The sequence below is a fragment of the Ochotona princeps genome, chromosome 6 (genome assembly GCF_030435755.1).
Source record: "Ochotona princeps isolate mOchPri1 chromosome 6, mOchPri1.hap1, whole genome shotgun sequence".
NCBI lineage: Eukaryota > Metazoa > Chordata > Mammalia > Lagomorpha > Ochotonidae > Ochotona > Ochotona princeps.
The window spans coordinates 67,335,886-67,354,164 of NC_080837.1; the positions used below are offsets into that span (position 1 = coordinate 67,335,886).

The following is an 18,279-nucleotide window of genomic DNA, read 5'->3' on the forward strand; positions in this document are numbered from 1 at the left end:
TCTTAGAACACTCTTTCAACTCATTGAGAAAACAAGAAACCTATTCATAGTTGTATTTTCAGCTGAAACAAGATTTAATACTATGACTGTTAATGAGTCAAAGTAAATAAAAACTTACTTTTCAAACCAGAGGGTAAGATTTGTAGTATGGCGAATCATTTTTAATAAATTTGGAGAATTTATTTCTTTATCCTCTTTGGTCCACACACTCCCTACAAGCTCAGAAGGCTGGACTTTCCTGTGGAGTTAAAAAAAAAAAAAAAATCAATGTAACTGAACTCTTACAAATAATTCTAAATCTCAGGAAAAGGACAGTTTTTACAAAGAATTCTTAAAACTTAGAAAAAAAAGACAGCCCAAAAGATAAATGAAAAAGCATATGGAAAAGCTATTCATAGAGGAAAAGTCCTGAATAGTTACAAACAAGAAATTCTTAGTCTTTGGAAAAAGAACATAAAGCTGCGATGAAATTCTTCATTTTACCTGTCAGACTAGCAAAATCTGATAATATCAAAAGGGTAAAAATGCAGTAAAATAAGAATTCTCCAACACTGTTATAGAAGTAAAAATGGATACAGACACTATGTAAAACAATTTTGTAACACATCATGGTACCAAATAGATATGACTTCATGAGAAAATGTATCTTAAAAAAATACATACATGAATTTCAAAAATATTTTACATTAAAATAAGCTTATTCTTTAATCAAATTTCCATGAACTTTTTTTTTTAAGATTTATTTATTTTCATTACAAAGTCAGATATAGAGAGAGGAGGAGAGACAGAGAGGAAGATCTTCCGTCCGATGATTTACTCCCCAAGTGACTGCAACGGCCGGTGCTGCGCCGATCCGAAGCCGGGAACCTGGAACCTCTTCCGGGTCTCCCACACGGGTGCAGGGTCCCAATGCATTGGGCCGTCCTCAACTGCTTTCCCAGGCCACAAGCAGGGAGCTGGTTGGGAAGTGGGGCTGCCGGGATTAGAACTGGCGCCCATATGGGATCCCGGCGCTTTTAGGCGAGGACTTTAGCAGCTAGACCACGGCGCCGGGCCCTCCATGAACCTTTTAATATAATTTTTTATTTGTTATGATACACCTCCATAGGTTCAGGAATTTCCTCCCACCTGACCCTGCTTATTCTCACCCTTCCCTGTTGATTTCCCCTATATTATTACAATAACAGAGCCCCTGAAACAACAGTGGCAAGTCCATCATTCTGCTATTTAAATGTATCCTAACACTGTAGGCTTAGACAACAGTAGAAGATGCAGCATTCTATTAGTAATTAACTTTTAGTCTTTTTTATTTTATTTTCAAAATGTATTTATTTTTATTGCAAAGCCAGATATACAGAGAGGAGAGACAGAGAGGAAGATCTTCCGTCCACTGATTCACTCCCCAAGTGATCAAAACAGCCAGAGCTGTACTGGTCCAAAGCCAGGAGCCAGGAGCCAGGATCTCTTCCAGGTCTCCCACACGGGTGCAGGGTCCTAAGGCTCTGGGCCGTCCTCAACTGTTTTCCCAGGCCACAAGCAGGGAGTTGGATGGGAAGTGAGGCCACCGGGATTAGAACCGGAGCCCATATGGGGTCCTGCCATGTTCAAGGCCAGGACTTTAGCCACTACACCACCACGCCGGGCCTAATCTTTTTTATTTTTAGGATTTATTTTTATTGGAGAGTCAGATACACAGAGAGAAAGAGAGACATGGAGAAAGATCTTCCATTGTTTGATTCACTCCCCAAGAGGCAACTATGACCAAAGCTGCACCGACCCGAAGCCAGGAGTCAGGAACTTCTTCTGGGTCTCCCACACAAGTGCAGGATTTTCAAGGCCTTGGGCCATCCTTGACTGCCATCCCAGGCCACAAGCAGAGATCTGGATGGAAAGCAGGGCCACAGGGATTAGAATCAGTATCCATATGGGATCCCAGTGTGTATAAGATGATGACCTTAGCCACTAGGCTACTGCGCCTCGCCCTGTCCATTAACTTTTAAATGTACAATTACACATACTGAATGGACTCAGCAATTCTACTGGGTATATGCAAAAGATGAACTTGCACAAAGCTGTAAGAGAGTATGTACAGTAATGCACAGTAAACTAATGTTTTGCAAGAGTGAAAAACTTAAAGGCCGGTGGTGTGATGCCTCAACAGGCTAATCCTCTGCCTTGCAGTGCTGGCATCCCATGTAAGCACTGGTTCTAGACCTAGCTGTTTCACTTCCCATCCAGCTCCCTTCTTGTGGCCTGGGAAAGCAGTCCAGGACGGTCCAAATCCTTGGGACCCTGCACCCACGTGGAAGACCCAGAAGAGCCTCCTGGGTTCTCACTTTGGACCAGCCCAGTTCCAGCTTTTGTACTCATTTGGGGAATGAACCAGGAAATGAATGATTCCTCTGTGTTTTTCCTTCTCTCTGTACATCCGTCTTTCAAACAAAAATAAGTAAGTCTTTAAAAAAGTAAAAACTGGGCCCGGCGGCATGGCCTAGTGGCTAAAGTCCTCGCCTTGAAAGCCCCGGGATCCCATATGGGCACCGGTTCTAATCCCGGCAGCTCCACTTCCCATCCAGCTCCCTGCTTGAGGCCTGGGAAAGCAGTTGAGGACAGCCCAATGCATTGGGACACTGCACCCGCATGGGAGACCCGGAAGAGGTTCCAGGTTCCCGGCTTCGGATCGGCGCGCATCGGCCCATTGTGGCTCACTTGGGGAGTGAATCATCGGACGGAAGATCTTCCTCTCTGTCTCTTCTCCTCTGTGTATATCTGGCTGTAATAAAATGAATAAATCTTTAAAAAAAAAAAAGTAAAAACTTCCAAATAACCTAGCAGTTCATCATCAACAAACTGTATCAGCTATGCAGAATTTAAATAATGAAGTATAACAGAGGCTCTAAACTAAACAAACTAAAACTAGACTTATCAGCTTAAATACCAAAATCAATTTAGTAAAACAAAGCTAAAAAATGATACCTAAGCAGATAGTTTAAAAATATACAAACAGTGGGCATTTAGCCAACTGGCTAAGTTACCTATACCCTGCCTATGTTGTATTTTCTGATTCCAATTTCTTGGCAGTGCAGACCTTGGGAGGTAGCGACAACAACTCTGGATGGTATTGCTGGCTCTCACTGCAGCCACATGCTACTGTGAACATTTGCAGAGCAAATCAATCGATGAGTTCACATTGCTTCTGAAATGAGTTTTATTTAAATGGGCAAAACACGGCACTGGGGTTGTGGCGTAAAAAGTCAAGTCACTGCCTGCAACCCAAGTTTGTGTCCTGGATGCTCCATATTCGATGTAGCTCCTTGCTAATGGCCTGAAAAAAGCAGCAAATGGCTCAAGTATTTGGACCCCTGCTACCCACAGGGGAGACCTGGATGAATTTCCTGGCTACTTGATGGAAGATCTTTTTATCTTTGTAGCTCTTTCAACTAATTTTTTAAAATGTTCAAAACAATGCCACATGCTGTTTATGAATATGTTTAGAATTATAAAGACATATGAAACCACAGTAAATACCACATTCAGAGTAGACGTTATTTCCTATGGATAGAAAAACAATGAGACTGTCAAAATTACATGAAGGATTTCAATTTTATGTGTAGTTGTTATTCACGAGCTCTCATGATATTATTTTAAACACATGAGATATTTACTAAGTGCTGATTAAACCACTGCACACAGTGAGTCAAGGACATGGCACTGCTCTCCTTCCTTAAAAAAATGCTTTGGCCTTTCAGCTGGAAATGCCATCTTTCAGTAATTCACCAAGATGAGGAACACAATGGGAAAGAGGAGAAGCGCCTGTGACATGTTCTCCAGGCCTTTAGGAAATATGGAGCTGTTCCTTTGGCCACATACCTGTACATTTACAAGAAAGGTGACATAGTAGATACCAAGGGAATGGGTACTGTTGAAAAAAGAAAGCCCCTAAATGTTACCATGACAAAACAGGAAGAGTCTAACTGCATGTTACCCAGAATGCTGTTGGCATTGTGGTAAACAAACAAGTTAACGGCAAGATTCTTGCTAAGACAATAAATGTATGTACTGAGCATATTAAACACTCTAAGAGTCAATATAGCTTCCAAAATGAGTGAAGGAAAATGATCAGAAAAAGAAGGAAGCCAGAGAGAAAGGTATCTGGGCTCAACCAAAGCAGCAGCCCATACCACTCAGAGGAGCCCACTTCATCAGAATCAATGGAAAGGAACCGGAGCTGTAACAAACCATTTCTTAAGAATTCACGGCATAGTAAGTGTAAAAGAAAAATAAAAGACCTCTGGACTCTAAAATAAATGTTTTTATCACTAGCCTTCATTACAAATAGCTACTTGATAATAGTTCTGAAATAAGTTTTAAGTAGCTCTACTTGTCCCCAGAAATTTAATTTACAAAGAATGTCAATATTCTATGCAGGTTATCCTTATTTCATAATACATGTCAATTAACACAGGTATTTTTACATTCTGAAAATAGTTCCACATGGATCTAAGTAGTCTGCTTTTTTTTCTAAAGTCCATTTATGTAATAGTTTCACTACACGAAAAATTTTTTTAAGATTCATTTTTTTTTTTTTTGGTAAGAGACTGATTTACAGAGAGACAGACAGAGTGTGACAGAGATACAGAGATTTTCCCTTTGCTGGCTCATCAAATGGCCGCAATTGCCGGAGCTGAGCCAATCCAAACCCAGGAGCCAGTGGGTCTCCTACGTGGGTGCAGGGGCACAGGGTTGGGCCATCATCTGCTGCTTTCCCAAGCCATAAACAGGGAGCTGGATGGGAAGTGGAATAATCAGGATTAGAACTAGTGCCCATACAGGATGCTGGTGCTTACAGGCAGCAGATTAGCTTGCTGAGCCATGGCACTGGTCCCCAGGAAAAATTTTGACTCATTTCTATTCGCTTGAGTACCTCTAGTCACAAATTCCTTTATTTTTTTATGTATAAAAATTCTCACAGCCTTAAGAAAAACTATATGCATTTCAATGCTCTGACCCAGATACTGACAACATCCAGTGTGTGTGCCAATGCCTGTATTCCAAATAGCACAGTCAATGCCAATCAGAGACTAATTCCAAAGAAGGTAAAATTTATTTTGGTATCTATACATATTCCCTTAGCAATAAATTTTATACATTTCTGCTTTTCCCTGTGTTTCACAGTAAGCAAAAACTGGCTGTTAATTAGGATAACTTCTGAAATGTATTTATATTTCCAAAGACAGAAAAATTCTGTTGTAATGATAGTGATGAAGATGAGGTTTGTTTTTAGGGGGAGGGAACTGATACCTGCAAAGTCTATACTCATTATAAAAGCCTGAGTTGGGCCCAGCGCCGTGGCCTAGTGGCTAAAGTCCTCGCCTTGAATGCCCGGGGATCCCATATGAGCACTGGTTCTAATCCCAGCAGCTCCACTTCCCATCCAGCTCCCTGCTTGTGGCCTGGGAAAGCAGTCGAGGACAGCCCAATGCATTGGGACCCTGCACCCGCATGGGAGACCCGGAAGAGGTTCCAGGTTCCCGGCTTCGGATTGGTGCGCACCGGCCCGTTGCGGCTCACTTGGGGAGTGAATCATCGGACGGAAGATCTTCCTCTCTCTGTCTCTCCTCCTCTGTGTAATAAAATGAATAAATCTTTAATAAAAAAACAAAAGCCTGAGTTGTAAATGACAGAATAAAGCCTGTGTCATCCAATATTCTATTCACTTAGTTGTCAAGATCCTAGCATTTGTACTGACTGACTTAATTCAATGATCTTATTCTAAGACAATATGACAAAGTTATCAATAGTAGGAGAGGTGTGATTGACTTCAGAGTGGTTACTATACATTGTTTTTGGTCTTCTCTCATTCACTCTCTATGAAGAATTACTGGGCCCTGAAAATGTAAGGCTTTTACCTGCAGGACAGATTATAGTCAGAAACTGTTATACGAGCTATCCCCAAGTCCACAAGGACAGATGCAGTATACCTGGATCACCTGGCCTGGGTTTTTGGCCTGCCATGTTGTGGGTGCTAGGTCCATGAGCCATTGGGGTGGGGGCTCCAGCGGGGCCTGGGTCGGGCCATGAGGGGCCAATGGTGTTAGGCAAAGCCCACTGGCTGCCCATCAGCATGCTTGTGGGGGCTTGGTGTGGGGGCTTGCAGGGGGCTGGGAGATGGCAAAGGTGGGGATATATAGGAGACATGAGGGCTCACATCAAGGATTGATGGTCTGACCATGGAATGCCTGTTAAAACTGGGCCTCCTCAGTTGAAAAAGACAGAGCAATGCACGGGAAGCCCAGATGCACACAGAGGATATGGCAGCCCATTGGGGTCTGCAGAGGACATCTGATACCACAGCAGAAAAAAGAGGGTAAAACAAATTGGACAACTACCGCAACCAAGTGATGACAGCAAATCTGGGCGAATAGAGACTTTGAGGTTGACTATGTCAGCCAATGGACATTGGAAGAATTTTCTCATCCTTGGATAAATCAGTGAGATTGACAGCATTTCAAAACTACTGAAACCACTTGAGCAGAACCCTCTGAACATGCTCCACCTCAAGGTCCCGGGGATGATATTGGGTGGCTGTTCCCCATCTCTGGGTACTGGGGCAGCTGGGAGGCTGGGTGCAGCTTCTCCTCTTGTCTCCCCCTCCCCCCACATACATGAAGAGGAAGGAGTAAATGTGGAAACAATGGTCTCACCCACTTTTCCCACCCTGATCAAACTATGTAAACATCTTAATAATAAAAATAAAAAATAACAGAGAAAAACAGTTAACATTGTCTACCTATAGAGATCAGATTCCAAAAGAGTTAGCTGACGTGCAATTTCTATTGGATGAAGTGTCATAAGATCAAATGTTTCAAACTGTCCCGGTCTGCTGATATGCCATTCAGTTGGTGGAGGTGAACTCTCAAAGGTAATATTGTGGCTTATTCCATTTGCCTGGGTTTGCTTCTTCCTCTTGATGATCTTAGCAATTGATTCCACCCATTTCTTCATAGCTTTCCCTAGGGAAAAAAAAAACATATAAATAAAAACACTTTATTTGACAGTCATAAGTGCAAAGGTTTCATACTTTTTTATTTTCATCTCACTTCAACAACTACCAGCCCATGGCCAATTTGCTTCGTCTGATCTCACTGATGTCCTTCTTCATGCTTCTGGTTTACTTCTAAAACAAATCCAACATACCATACCATTGCATTCATGTTTGTCTCTAAAAGTCCCTTCAAAATAATAACTCTAAAACCATTATATATAAAAACTGACAACTTGTGGGAGTAGGTATTTACCCCAGTGGTTAAGACAGCCGCATGCCAGATCAGAGCATCTGGGTTAGATTCCTGGTTCTGGTTCCTGACTGCACTTCCTCCAAAAGTGGTGATGGCCCTTGTAATTAAGTTCCTATCTATCCAGGTGAGAGACATAGATTAGGTTTTTGACTGCTGGATTTACCCTGGCCCAGTCCTGGTCAGTGTAGGCACTTTCAGAGAGGGCCAGTGGATGGCAGCTTTCAGTGTATCCCTGAACATTTTTTAAAAAAATTATTTTTATTATGTGTATGTTTATATATTATTCATATATTTATACATTAATGCTATTTATTATTTTATTATAATAAGGATCTGAGATTTCCCTTATCTCCTCCCCAAACTCCAATCTCCAACTGATCTCCTCTATATTATTACAATAGTATAGTCATTCATAAACAGTCATAAGTCCATCATTTTGCTATTTAAGTGTATACTGACGTTATAGATATGGACAATGGCACAGAGTCCAGCATCCTATTGTCAAGATACATTTAAGTTTTATTGGGAGTCCATCTTTGATTTGGAAGTAGAGATACATACTGCATTGTATCTTTACATCTTGATATGAGTCTCTATTACACAGTTACTATACAGCCCCTTAAATGAAAAGCCATAAAACAAATCTGTCCCTGAAATTTAAAAAGCAATCATTTTTTAACTGCAACTTCCTATCTTCAAACAGTGTATCATCTGTTCTATGACATTCCTTTATCCATAAGTTCTTATATACATTTTACTGACAACTGTATTCCTTCTTCACTTATTGAATATTTGTGTCTCAAATTTTTTTTATAATTGGCTTGTTTAAAAAAGGACACAAAACTAAGGGCAAAGGCCAGGACAGGTGAGGGGCTGAGCTAAGTTGAGTCAGAGCCACCACTGGCATGCACGTGATCTATGACTGGAAACAGGCCCAGTTAGGGAGCTAAGGGGACACCCTAACTGGGTTGAGGTTCCCACCTAGAGGCGCGTGCGCTGAAATGGGGGCTGCATTCTGATCAGGATACAGTTGCAGTCTCCCTTGGCACAAGTGTGAACTGGGACTGGACACAACAAGCTGGACAGTCCCCAACACAGTCTGGTGTCCTGGAAGACCAGAGTAGATGTGGGACGGACTAGGCTAGGTCTCAACCCCTAATGAACCATGTGTGAGCCGTATGTGGGTATGGATGAGCTGTGGCTGGGCTGAAACATCCAACAGCATAAACCAGCTTGGGCTGAGGATCAGTCAGGAAAAGCCACTGTTCCTGCTAGGACAGGAGGTGAACTGAGTAGGGCTGGCTCATGGGTCCCCTGGTATGCGCAAAATCTGGCATTGGGAAGGGTTCTGATGGAGGAACCTGGGCAACGCCTCTGGCAGGACACAGTCCCTGCAGGTAAGTGCAAGAAGCATGATAGGAAACAGCCCAGAACAGGCCATGGAAAGTTTCCCACTGGCATACATCTGGCATGGGTCGGGGGCAGACCAGGCTGAATCAGTTCACGTCATCCACTGGCAAATCCGAGCACCAGAACAGAGTGTGGGTCGAGCCAGATTCGGTCATGACAAAAACCAGTCCACAATACGGAATGCCAAGGCGAGGCTGCCTGTACCGTATATGACCGAAGAGCCCATCCAGCATGAGTGAGAACCAGGAAGGGAGGTGGCAGAGCCAGCAGGGGGATTAAGTGGGGGGGTTCCCTTGCTGGACAGCTACTCCCACTGGAGAGCGTGGGCTGGGATGGGGGCAGACCAGACTAAGCAGGGCTACAACATCTGTGGGCCTCATATGGACTAGATCAGGGAAAAGCCAGGCTGGGCTGATTATTCGTGCTGGTGCAAACAAAAGTAGAGTGGGTGAGGGTTGTTTGGGCTTAGCCACAGCATCAGCTGGCAGAAGATGGCACTGGAGGCTAATTCTGTCAAGTCAAACTACAGAACCACCTGGAGAGTGCATAATCCAGGAGTGGGAGTGGCCAGGGAGGGAAATAGTGGGCTCCTCGCTCTTGGGTTACCACTCCCATGGGAGGGCACAAAACTAGGACAGGGGCTGGGGTGGCTAGACAGAGAGGCACTCAACTTCCATGAGGGCTAGATAGTTGAGCTGGTTAGATGGAACTAAGCTTCAATACCCACTGACATGTATGAGAGCCAAATGGGAAGTGGGACAGACTGGAGTAGTCTGCTTCACATACTGGCAAACCAGGGTAGGGGGCGGGCCTGGTGGGGGTTATTGTGAGTCGCTCCGACTAGGCTGCAGATCCCACTGGTTTATGCAAGAGCCGAGTATGTGCTGGGCAGAACCAGGCTGGACTGCAACACCCATTGGTTCCAGTGGAAGTCGGGACTGAAAACAGAACCAACCCAGCAATTGCAACCACCAGCTGATCAGGGCAATGGACTATTGCTGGGCCCTGTACTTGCTACTACATACAAGAATCTGGCCTGAGAACACCCCAGACAAAGCTTCTTTGGAGATCACCCCAATCGAACTGCCGGACTCAGAACCCTAACCAAGAAAAGACAGCAGACAGAACAGGTCAATCAACCATCTCAGCTAAATGTTGGCAGTGAAATACTGGGCAAACAGAAACTCTGTGATGGACTATGTCAATCAGTGGATTCTTCGATGACCTCATCGTGCTTGGGTGGCGAGACTGGCAGCAATTCATAACTGGTAAACTATCAAAACCACTTGAGCAAGTATCTTAGAGCATGCCCCACATCCGGGACCGGGGGTGGGTGGGAAACTGGGTGGGGCTTCTCCCTCAATATTCCCCTTTACCTCAGATACATGAAGGAAACAATATGGAAATAATAGTCTTACCCACTTTCCTATAGCTCTTGAACCTCTTTGCCCTAATTAACTATGTAAAGATTGTCAAAAATATAGCAAAAAAAACTTTAAAAAAAAAGGACACAAGATATAACTGCATTTAGTTAATATGTCTCGAATCTCCTTTAATCTGTAGGTTTCACCTGTATCAATCACTTTTGCTCACTAATTTTGTTGAATAAACAGAAGTACATGCCCTTAGGAGTTCCCCAAACCTGTCATTTGCCACATTCATCCATGTAATATCATTGGCCGTCATTTTCTGTGTTGGACATGTAATTCAGAATTTTTTTTTTTTTGATACAAATACTTGCCAAGAACACTTTTATTTATTTACTTGTTTGTTTTTAAGATTTATTTATTTTTATTGGAAAGTCAGATACAGGGAGAAGAGGAGAGACAAAGAGGAAGATCTTCCATTCAATGATTCACCCACTATGGTCAGTGCTGAGCCGATCCAAACCAAGAGTAAGGCACTTATTCTAGGTCTCCCATGCAACTGCAGGGTCCCAAGACCCTGGACCATCCTTGACTGCCCTCCCAGGCCACAAACAGGGAGCTGGATGGGAAGCAAGGCTGGAAGGATTAGAACCGGCACCCACATGGAATCCTGGTGCATGCAAGACGAGGACCCTAGCCACTAGATTACTGTGCTGGCCCTGCCAAGAACAATACTTAAAGAGACATACAATGCCAAGTTTTCTTTTTATGATGTTTGTCTACACATACTCCTAATTTTTGCATGTACCATTTTACCAGGAATTGAGAAATGCTGATAATCTATCATCTGTTCTTCACTTATTAGCAGAACTTTTAATTTTTTTTTAAAGATTTATTCATTTTATTACAAAGTCAGATATACAGAGAGGAGAAGAGACAGAGAGGAAGATCGTCCGTCCGATGATTCACTCCCCAAGTGAGCCGCAACGGGTCGATGCGTACCGATCCGAAGCTGGGAACCTGGAACCTCTTCTGGGTCTCCCACGCAGGTGCAGGGTCCCAAAGCTCTGGGCCATCCTCGACTGCTTTCGCAGGCCTCAAGCAGGGAGCTGGATGGGAAGTGGAGCTGCCGGGATTAGAACCGCGCCCATATGGGATCCCGGGGCGTTCAAGGCAAGGACTTTAGCTGCTAGGCCACGTCGCCGGGCCCCAGAACTTTTTATTTTTAAAAATGTATTTAAAGGTAGAATTAGAGAGAGAGAGAGAGAGAGGTCTTCCACTGGCTGGATCATTCCCCAAACAGCTGAAATGGCTGGAACTGATTCAGACTGAAACCAGAAGCCAAGAGCTCATTTCATCTTTGGCCCATTAACAGGGAGCTGGATTAGAAGTGAGTAGCCGGGGTTGATGCAGTGACATAGCAGGCTAAATCCTTTGCCCACAGGCACAGGCTCCTGTCTTAGCTGCTCCCCTACTGCTCCAGCTCGTTGCTTAGGGCCTGGGAAAGCAGTATTGCGGCAGACTTAACCTGCGTATGAGAGAGCTGGAAGAAGCTTCTGACTACTGGCTTTGGATCACTCTGGGAGTGAACTAGTGGATGGAAAGACCTCTCTCTATGTCTTCATTTCTCCTGATTAAAAAACAATCTGCCTTTCATATAAAAGTAAATAAAAAAAGAGACAGAGAGAGAAGACTCAGACCGGCTCCCAGATGGGATGCCATCATTACTAAAGGTGATGGCTTGAACGACTATATCACAGCACCAGCCCATTCCTACTATCTACCATAGAACTATTTCTATAGAACTAAATTTTCTGGGCCCAGCGTGGTAGTCTAGTGGCTAAAGTCTTTGCTTTTAACACTCCGGGATCCCATATGGGTGCTGGTTTGTGTCCCAGCAGACCTGCTTCCCATCTAGTTCCCTGCCTGTGGTCTGGGAAAGCAGTTGAAGATCTGCCAAAGCCCTGGGACCCTGCACCCACATGGGAGACTTGGAAGAAGCTTCTGGTCCCTGGCTTTAGATTGGCTCAGCTCTGGCCATTGTGGCCACTTGTAGAGTGAATCATCGGATGGAAGATCTTCCTCTCTGTGTCTCTCTGCCTCTGTGTATATCTGCCTTTCCAAAAAAAAAAAAAAAAACTTAAAAAAAGAAACCTAAACTTTTGTCATGAATATGTCGTTATCTGAGATACATCTTGGACAGGAAAAGATTTTATTTATATTAACAACACCATTTACCTTTGATTTATTGTAACGTGAATGTGTTAGCCTTTTCTTTGATTATGTATAATTCGGTGTTCTCATTAAGAACAAACCTGGCCTGGCAGCATGGCCTAGCGGCTAAAGTCCTTGCCTTGAACGCCCCGGGATCCCATATGGGTGCTGGTTTGTGTCCCGGCAGCTCCACTTCCCATCCAGCTCCCTGCCTGTGGCCTGGGAAAGCAGTCGAGGATGGCCCAAAGCTTTGGAACCCTGCACCCGCGTGGGAGACCTGGAAAAAGTTCCTGGCTCCTGGCATCGGATCGGCAAAGCATCAGCCGTTGCGCTCGCTTGGGGAGTGAATCATCAGACGGATGTTCCTCTCTGTCTCTCCTCCTCTCTGTATATCTGACTTTGTAATAAAAATAAATAAATTTAAAAAAAAAAAAAAAGAACACACCTACCATGTCATGATACATTTAAATAGCAGAAAGTTAATCTTGGAACCGTTACTAAGAGACTATACAACCCTGAAAATTCAGGGTATAATAGTGGGGGAGAAAGAGGTGTGAGGAAGGGAAGAACTCTACCTACAAAACTGTATCATACTAAGTAATACATTTTCTAGAGTATTTAATTTAAAAATTAGTATATTGGGGAACAGTGATGTGATGCAGAACATTGGGCCAGTGCCTGTCACACTGGCATCTCATGTGGGCACTGGTTCAAGAACGCAGTGCTCTGCTTCTGATCCAGATCCCTGCTAATGTGCCTGGAAGGAGGATGGCTAGAGTGGTTGGGGCCCTGCACCCAGATGAGAAACCCAGAAGAGGCTTCTGGTTCCTGGCTCTACCTTGGCCCAGCACTTGCTATGACGACTATTTGAGGAGTGAACTAGTAATAGAACATCTCTCCTTTTTCTGTAATTCTGTCTTTAAATAATAAACAAAAAAAACTTTCAGAGACAGTTGTGATTGTATTAAAATTTAGTATTTTGAAAAAGTTAAGGCACACATGGTAAAAATATTCCTTAAAAAAACCTCAAAAAAAGTGAAAAAAAAAAACACCACTCAAAGTTGAAAAAAACAAATTAAATTCTATGTTAAATTAAATTCCCCTTAAAGAACAAGCAGGACTTGAAGAAAAAGATGTGCTTTTACAATATTTTTAATGTGTTTTAACACCAGAAAAACATAAATGTTTTTCATCCAATAATAAACATTTGATAACATACATATTTGTTTAAATGTTCATGGCCCATAATTTTATTTCTGAAATTTCAAATAAGAAAATCCTGTTTCTAATGTGTCAAAATATATCAAAAACGTTTCCCAGAGAACATAAATCTTACTGGAAAAAAGTGTTAATCATCCAAAGTTTAAAAAACAAAATTAAAGAGATTATAGAAACAAAAAATGTACACATTTCTATTTAATTAAAGAAAAAGAAAACAGCAACTCTGAGACAAGATAAAAGTTAAATAGGGACTGGCGTGGTAGCCTAATGATTAAACTTCCTGCCTTGCTCATGCCGGGATCCCACATAGGTGCAGTCTCATATCCGAGCTGCTCCACTCACTTCCAGCTCCTGGCTTGCAGCCTGGGAAAGCAGTGGAAGATAGCCCAAAGCCTTGGGACTCTGCACCTGCTTGGGAAACCAGGAGGAAACTCCTGGTTCCTGGCTTCAGATCCACTCAGCTCTGGTCATTGCAGCCACTTGGAGAGTGAACCAAAGGAAGGCAGATCTTTTTCTCTGTATCTCCTTCTCTCTGTATATCTGACTTTATAATAAAAATAAATAAATCTTTTTAAAAAAGTTAAACAGGGCCGGGCGGCGTGGCCTAGCGGCTAAAGTCCTCGCCTTGAAAGCCCCGGGATCCCATATGGGCACCGGTTCTAAACCCGGCAGCTCCACTTCCCATCCAGCTCCCTGCTTGTGGCCTGGGAAAGCAGTTGAGGACGGCCCAAAGCTTTGGGACCCTGCACCCGCGTGGGAGACCCAGAAGAGGTTCCAGGTTCCCGGCATCGGATGGCGCGCATCGGCCCGTTGCGGCTCACTTGAGGAGTGAATCATCGGACGGAAGATCTTCCTCTCTGTCTCTCCTCCTCTGTGTATATCTGGCTGTAATAAAAAATGAATAAATCTTAAAAAAAAAAAAGTTAAACAAATGTATTAGAGTGTTTCTGACTGCTTTGAAAAAAGTATAGCATTCTGGTAATAGTTGGTAAAGCTACTGTCTATAACGCCGGTATCCTATGGGGGCACTAATTTGAGTCCTGCTTGCTCCACTCCTAATCCAGCTCCCTGACAATGTGCCTGGAACAGCAGCAGCAGATGGCCCAACTGCTTGGACGCCTTACACCCACGTGAGAGACCAAGAAGCAGCTCCTGTTCCTGGTTCAGCCTGGCCCAGCCTAACTGCTGAGGCCATCTAAGGAATGAACCAGATGATGAAGACTCTCTCTGTAATTTTGCCTTTTCAAAAAAAATAAATCCTTAAAGAAATATCCTCCTAAAACTGGAAAAGGAAAGGTTTTTTTTTTTTTTAAAGATTTATTTTATTTTTTTTATTACAAAGTCAGATATACTGAGAGGAGGAGGGATAGAGAGGAAGTGGAGCTGCTGGGATTAGAACCAGTGGCCACATGGGATCAAGGCAAGGACCTTAGCCACTAGGCCACACTGCCGAGCCCCAAAAAAGAAAGGTTTTAAAACTTCATATGATTCTTTGTTTTTTTTTAAAAGATTTATTCAGTTTATTACAAAGTCAGATATACAGAGAGGAGGAGAGACAGAGAGAGGAAGATCTTCCGTCCGATGATTCATTCCCCAAGTGAGCAGCAATGGGCCGATGCGCGCCGATCCGAAGCCGGGAACCTGGAACCTCTTCTGGGTCTCCTACACGGGTGCAAGGTCCCAATGCATTGGGCCGTCCTCAACTGCTTTCCCAGGCCACAAGCAGGGAGCTGGATGGGAAGTGGAGCTGCTGGGATTAGAACTGGCACCCATATGGGATCCCGGGGCGTTCAAGGCGAAGACTTTAGCTGCTAGGCCATGCCGCCGGGTCCAAAACTTCATATGATTCTGAACATACATAAGATCCTTAGTCTATAAAAATCATTCCAGGGTCCGGCACCATGGCCTAGCGGCTAAAGTCCTTGCCTTGAACACACCAGGATCCCATATGGGCACCGGTTCTAATCCCAGCAGCTCCACTTCCCATCCAGCTCCCTGCTTGTGGCCTGGGAAAAGAGTCGAGGACGGCCCAAAGCCTTGGGACTCTGCACCCGCATGGGAGACCCGGAAGGGGTTCCAGGTTCCCGGCTTTGGATCAGCACAGCACCGGCCGTTGTGCTCATTTGGGGAGTGAATCATCGGACGGAAGATCTTCCTCTCTGTCTCTTCTCCTCTCTGTGTATCTGACCTTGTAATAAAACTAAATCTTAAAAAAATCATTCCAAAAATTATTTCAGCTCTTAAAAAAGCTTAACTTAATTAAAAGGCTCACAAATTTAAAAACAAATATAAGCCCAACAGAAGATTTAATTAAACTTTAAAATAAATACCTCTTACACTTGAAATGAAGGATTCTAGTCTTTCAAGCAATTCCAAATCTCTTTCAAAGTCATAAAAATGATGTTCAACCCAGTGCCGAAACACATTTAAGACCCTGATGAAATGGAAAAAAAAATTTTATTGAAATCTGGGCATTTATTCACACTTCTTTCATTTCTTAAATGTCAAGGTACAAAAGTCAATATAAAACTCCGTCAGACCTCTAATCGTTTAAGAGCTTCAATACCGTGAAGAAAGAAGGTCTCCAGATCATTTATAATTTATATGTTTAAACACTCCTGAGAATAAAAATGTAGTTTCTGTCCTTAATTACACATTTAGGTTAAGAAAAAATACTTTTGTGCAAAACTAAAATTTATTCTATTCCATTTTAAATTCAAGTGATACCAAATTCTTATGTGGCCTATGAGTATGCCTACTTTTTTTTATTTCATATCCAAAGGCAAAAATATTACTTTTGTCACACTGTTTTGTTTTATAATAACAAAAAAAAGATGGCATAAAACCTTGCAAGTAAATAATGAATAATCACACACACACAAATATAACATTTCACTTACCAGCAGAGAGATAGCATAAAGTAGCAATATTAGTTACTCTAACAAATAATTATTTCTAAGGCAGTATCTATTTTACCCAGACATACAACAGTTTTTTCTCAGACCAAGGAAATATATTTAGGAGCAAGCATTTCAAATTGGTTAAGACACCACTAACAATGCCCACACTCCACATCAAAGTGCCTGAGTTCAAGTCTCAGTTCTACTTCCAGTTCAGCCTGCTCTAATGTGTACTCTTATTACACCACAGGTGATGGTTCAAGTAGTTGGGTTTCTGTCACCCATGTGGGAAAACTGGATTAAATTTTAGGGTCTTGGCTTTGAGACAGACAATCTTCAGCTACTGTAGGCATTTGCGAATGGATCATGAAACATGAAAGATCTTTTTTATGAATCACTGTACCTTTCAAACAAATATATAAATTTTTAGAAGTAAAATATATGTACTTCTCAGCCTCTATCATTGTACTGGTAATAAAACAGCCTACAGTCATGTATTTGTTTAACTCAGTGGCTTACAGAACATTTCAAGAGATCACAAAAGTGTCAGTTTTAGTTTATACTTAGGATTGTTCAAACACTTCTGTTTCAATTGTCTCTATTTTCTAGTTTTTATAACATCAATACATTTTTTAAATTATTATCACATAATGGGGCAGGTGTTGGGCAAACACTTAAGCCATAGTTGAGGCACTTCATCGCACATTGGAAAGCCTGCATCCATGTCTCAGTCCCACTTTAGATTCCAGTTTTCTATTCACCCTGGGAAGCAGCAATTGATAGCTTAACTACATGGGTCCCTGTCAAACAGGTGACAGATGCTGATTTATTACCTGACCTCCTAGCTTCAGCATGGCTCAGACCCTGCTGCTGAAGGTATTTGGTCAATGAACCAGATGATGGAAGATTCCTATCTACCCCCATCTCTCTCTGCCTTTCAAATCAATAAAACAATTTTCAAAAAACTACTCTCATATCAAAGAAAAAACCTTCCATCAAAATTAAGATCTTATGCTCATCTAAAGGCATCATTAAGGAAACTACTGGGAGAAAATCTTTGAAAAATGTTAACCTGACAAACAACTGCCATCTGGGTCCTTGTCAAAAAATTCCTACAACTAACTAATAAAAAGACCATCCAAAATATGAAATATTTTAATAGACTCTTCAAAAATAAGTATGAGTGTTCAGTAAGAGACAAAAATAGTTCTCAGGGGTTGGCACTGGGGCTAATCCTTCACCACCAGCATCGCATATGTGCACCAGTTTGTATTCAGGCTGCTCCATTTCCGATCCAGTTCCCTACTTACGGCCTGAGAAAACAGCAGAGGATGCTCAAGTCCTTGGGCCCCTGTACCCATGTGGGAGACCTGAAAACAGCTCCTGGCTCCTGCTTCAGATATGCTCAGCTCCTGCTACATGGGCCATCTGGGTAATGAACTCAGTGGATGGCACATCTCTCTCTCTCTCTCTCTTTCTGTGCAATTTTGCCTTTCAAGTAAAAAATATACAGATCTACTTAGTTAAAAAAAAAGTTCTCAACATCATCAGGCACCAAAATGAGATATCTTTATATAACTAGCAGTATGGCTAACATACAAAGATTGATGCCACTAAATACTGGTAAGGAAAAGAAGTAAGTAAACTCTTACATATTGGTGGTAAAAATGTTGAGAAAACATTTTGGCAGTTTCATTTAAAACTAAACTTAAATCCACCTTAGCATTCCAATCTGAAATATTTGCCCAAGACAAGTGAAAAAATATATTTACAGTAAGGTAAGGTTCACAGCAGCTTTATTCATTAACACAAAAACTTGTAAAATCCAGGTATTCTCCAAAGGGAAACAAATAAATAGTGGTATACGCA

General features: G+C 42.5%; 1 protein-coding gene and 1 pseudogene across 3 annotated transcripts in view; one reads left to right on the forward strand and one right to left on the reverse strand.

The window, feature by feature from the left end:
• SOS2 (SOS Ras/Rho guanine nucleotide exchange factor 2) overlaps positions 1-18,279 on the reverse strand; it is a 115,163-nt gene that overhangs the window by 29,380 nt on the left and 67,504 nt on the right. For all 3 annotated transcript variants that reach the window (XM_058666398.1, XM_058666397.1, XM_004584803.4), the window contains 3 exons: positions 15,841-15,944; positions 6,791-7,013; positions 119-238 (listed from right to left, as the gene is read on the reverse strand). In XM_058666398.1, the coding sequence (XP_058522381.1) occupies positions 119-238; positions 6,791-7,013; positions 15,841-15,944 (447 nt within the window). The remainder of the gene's footprint in view (positions 1-118; positions 239-6,790; positions 7,014-15,840; positions 15,945-18,279) is intronic.
• Positions 3,782-4,234, forward strand: LOC118759244 (large ribosomal subunit protein eL21-like; annotated as a pseudogene).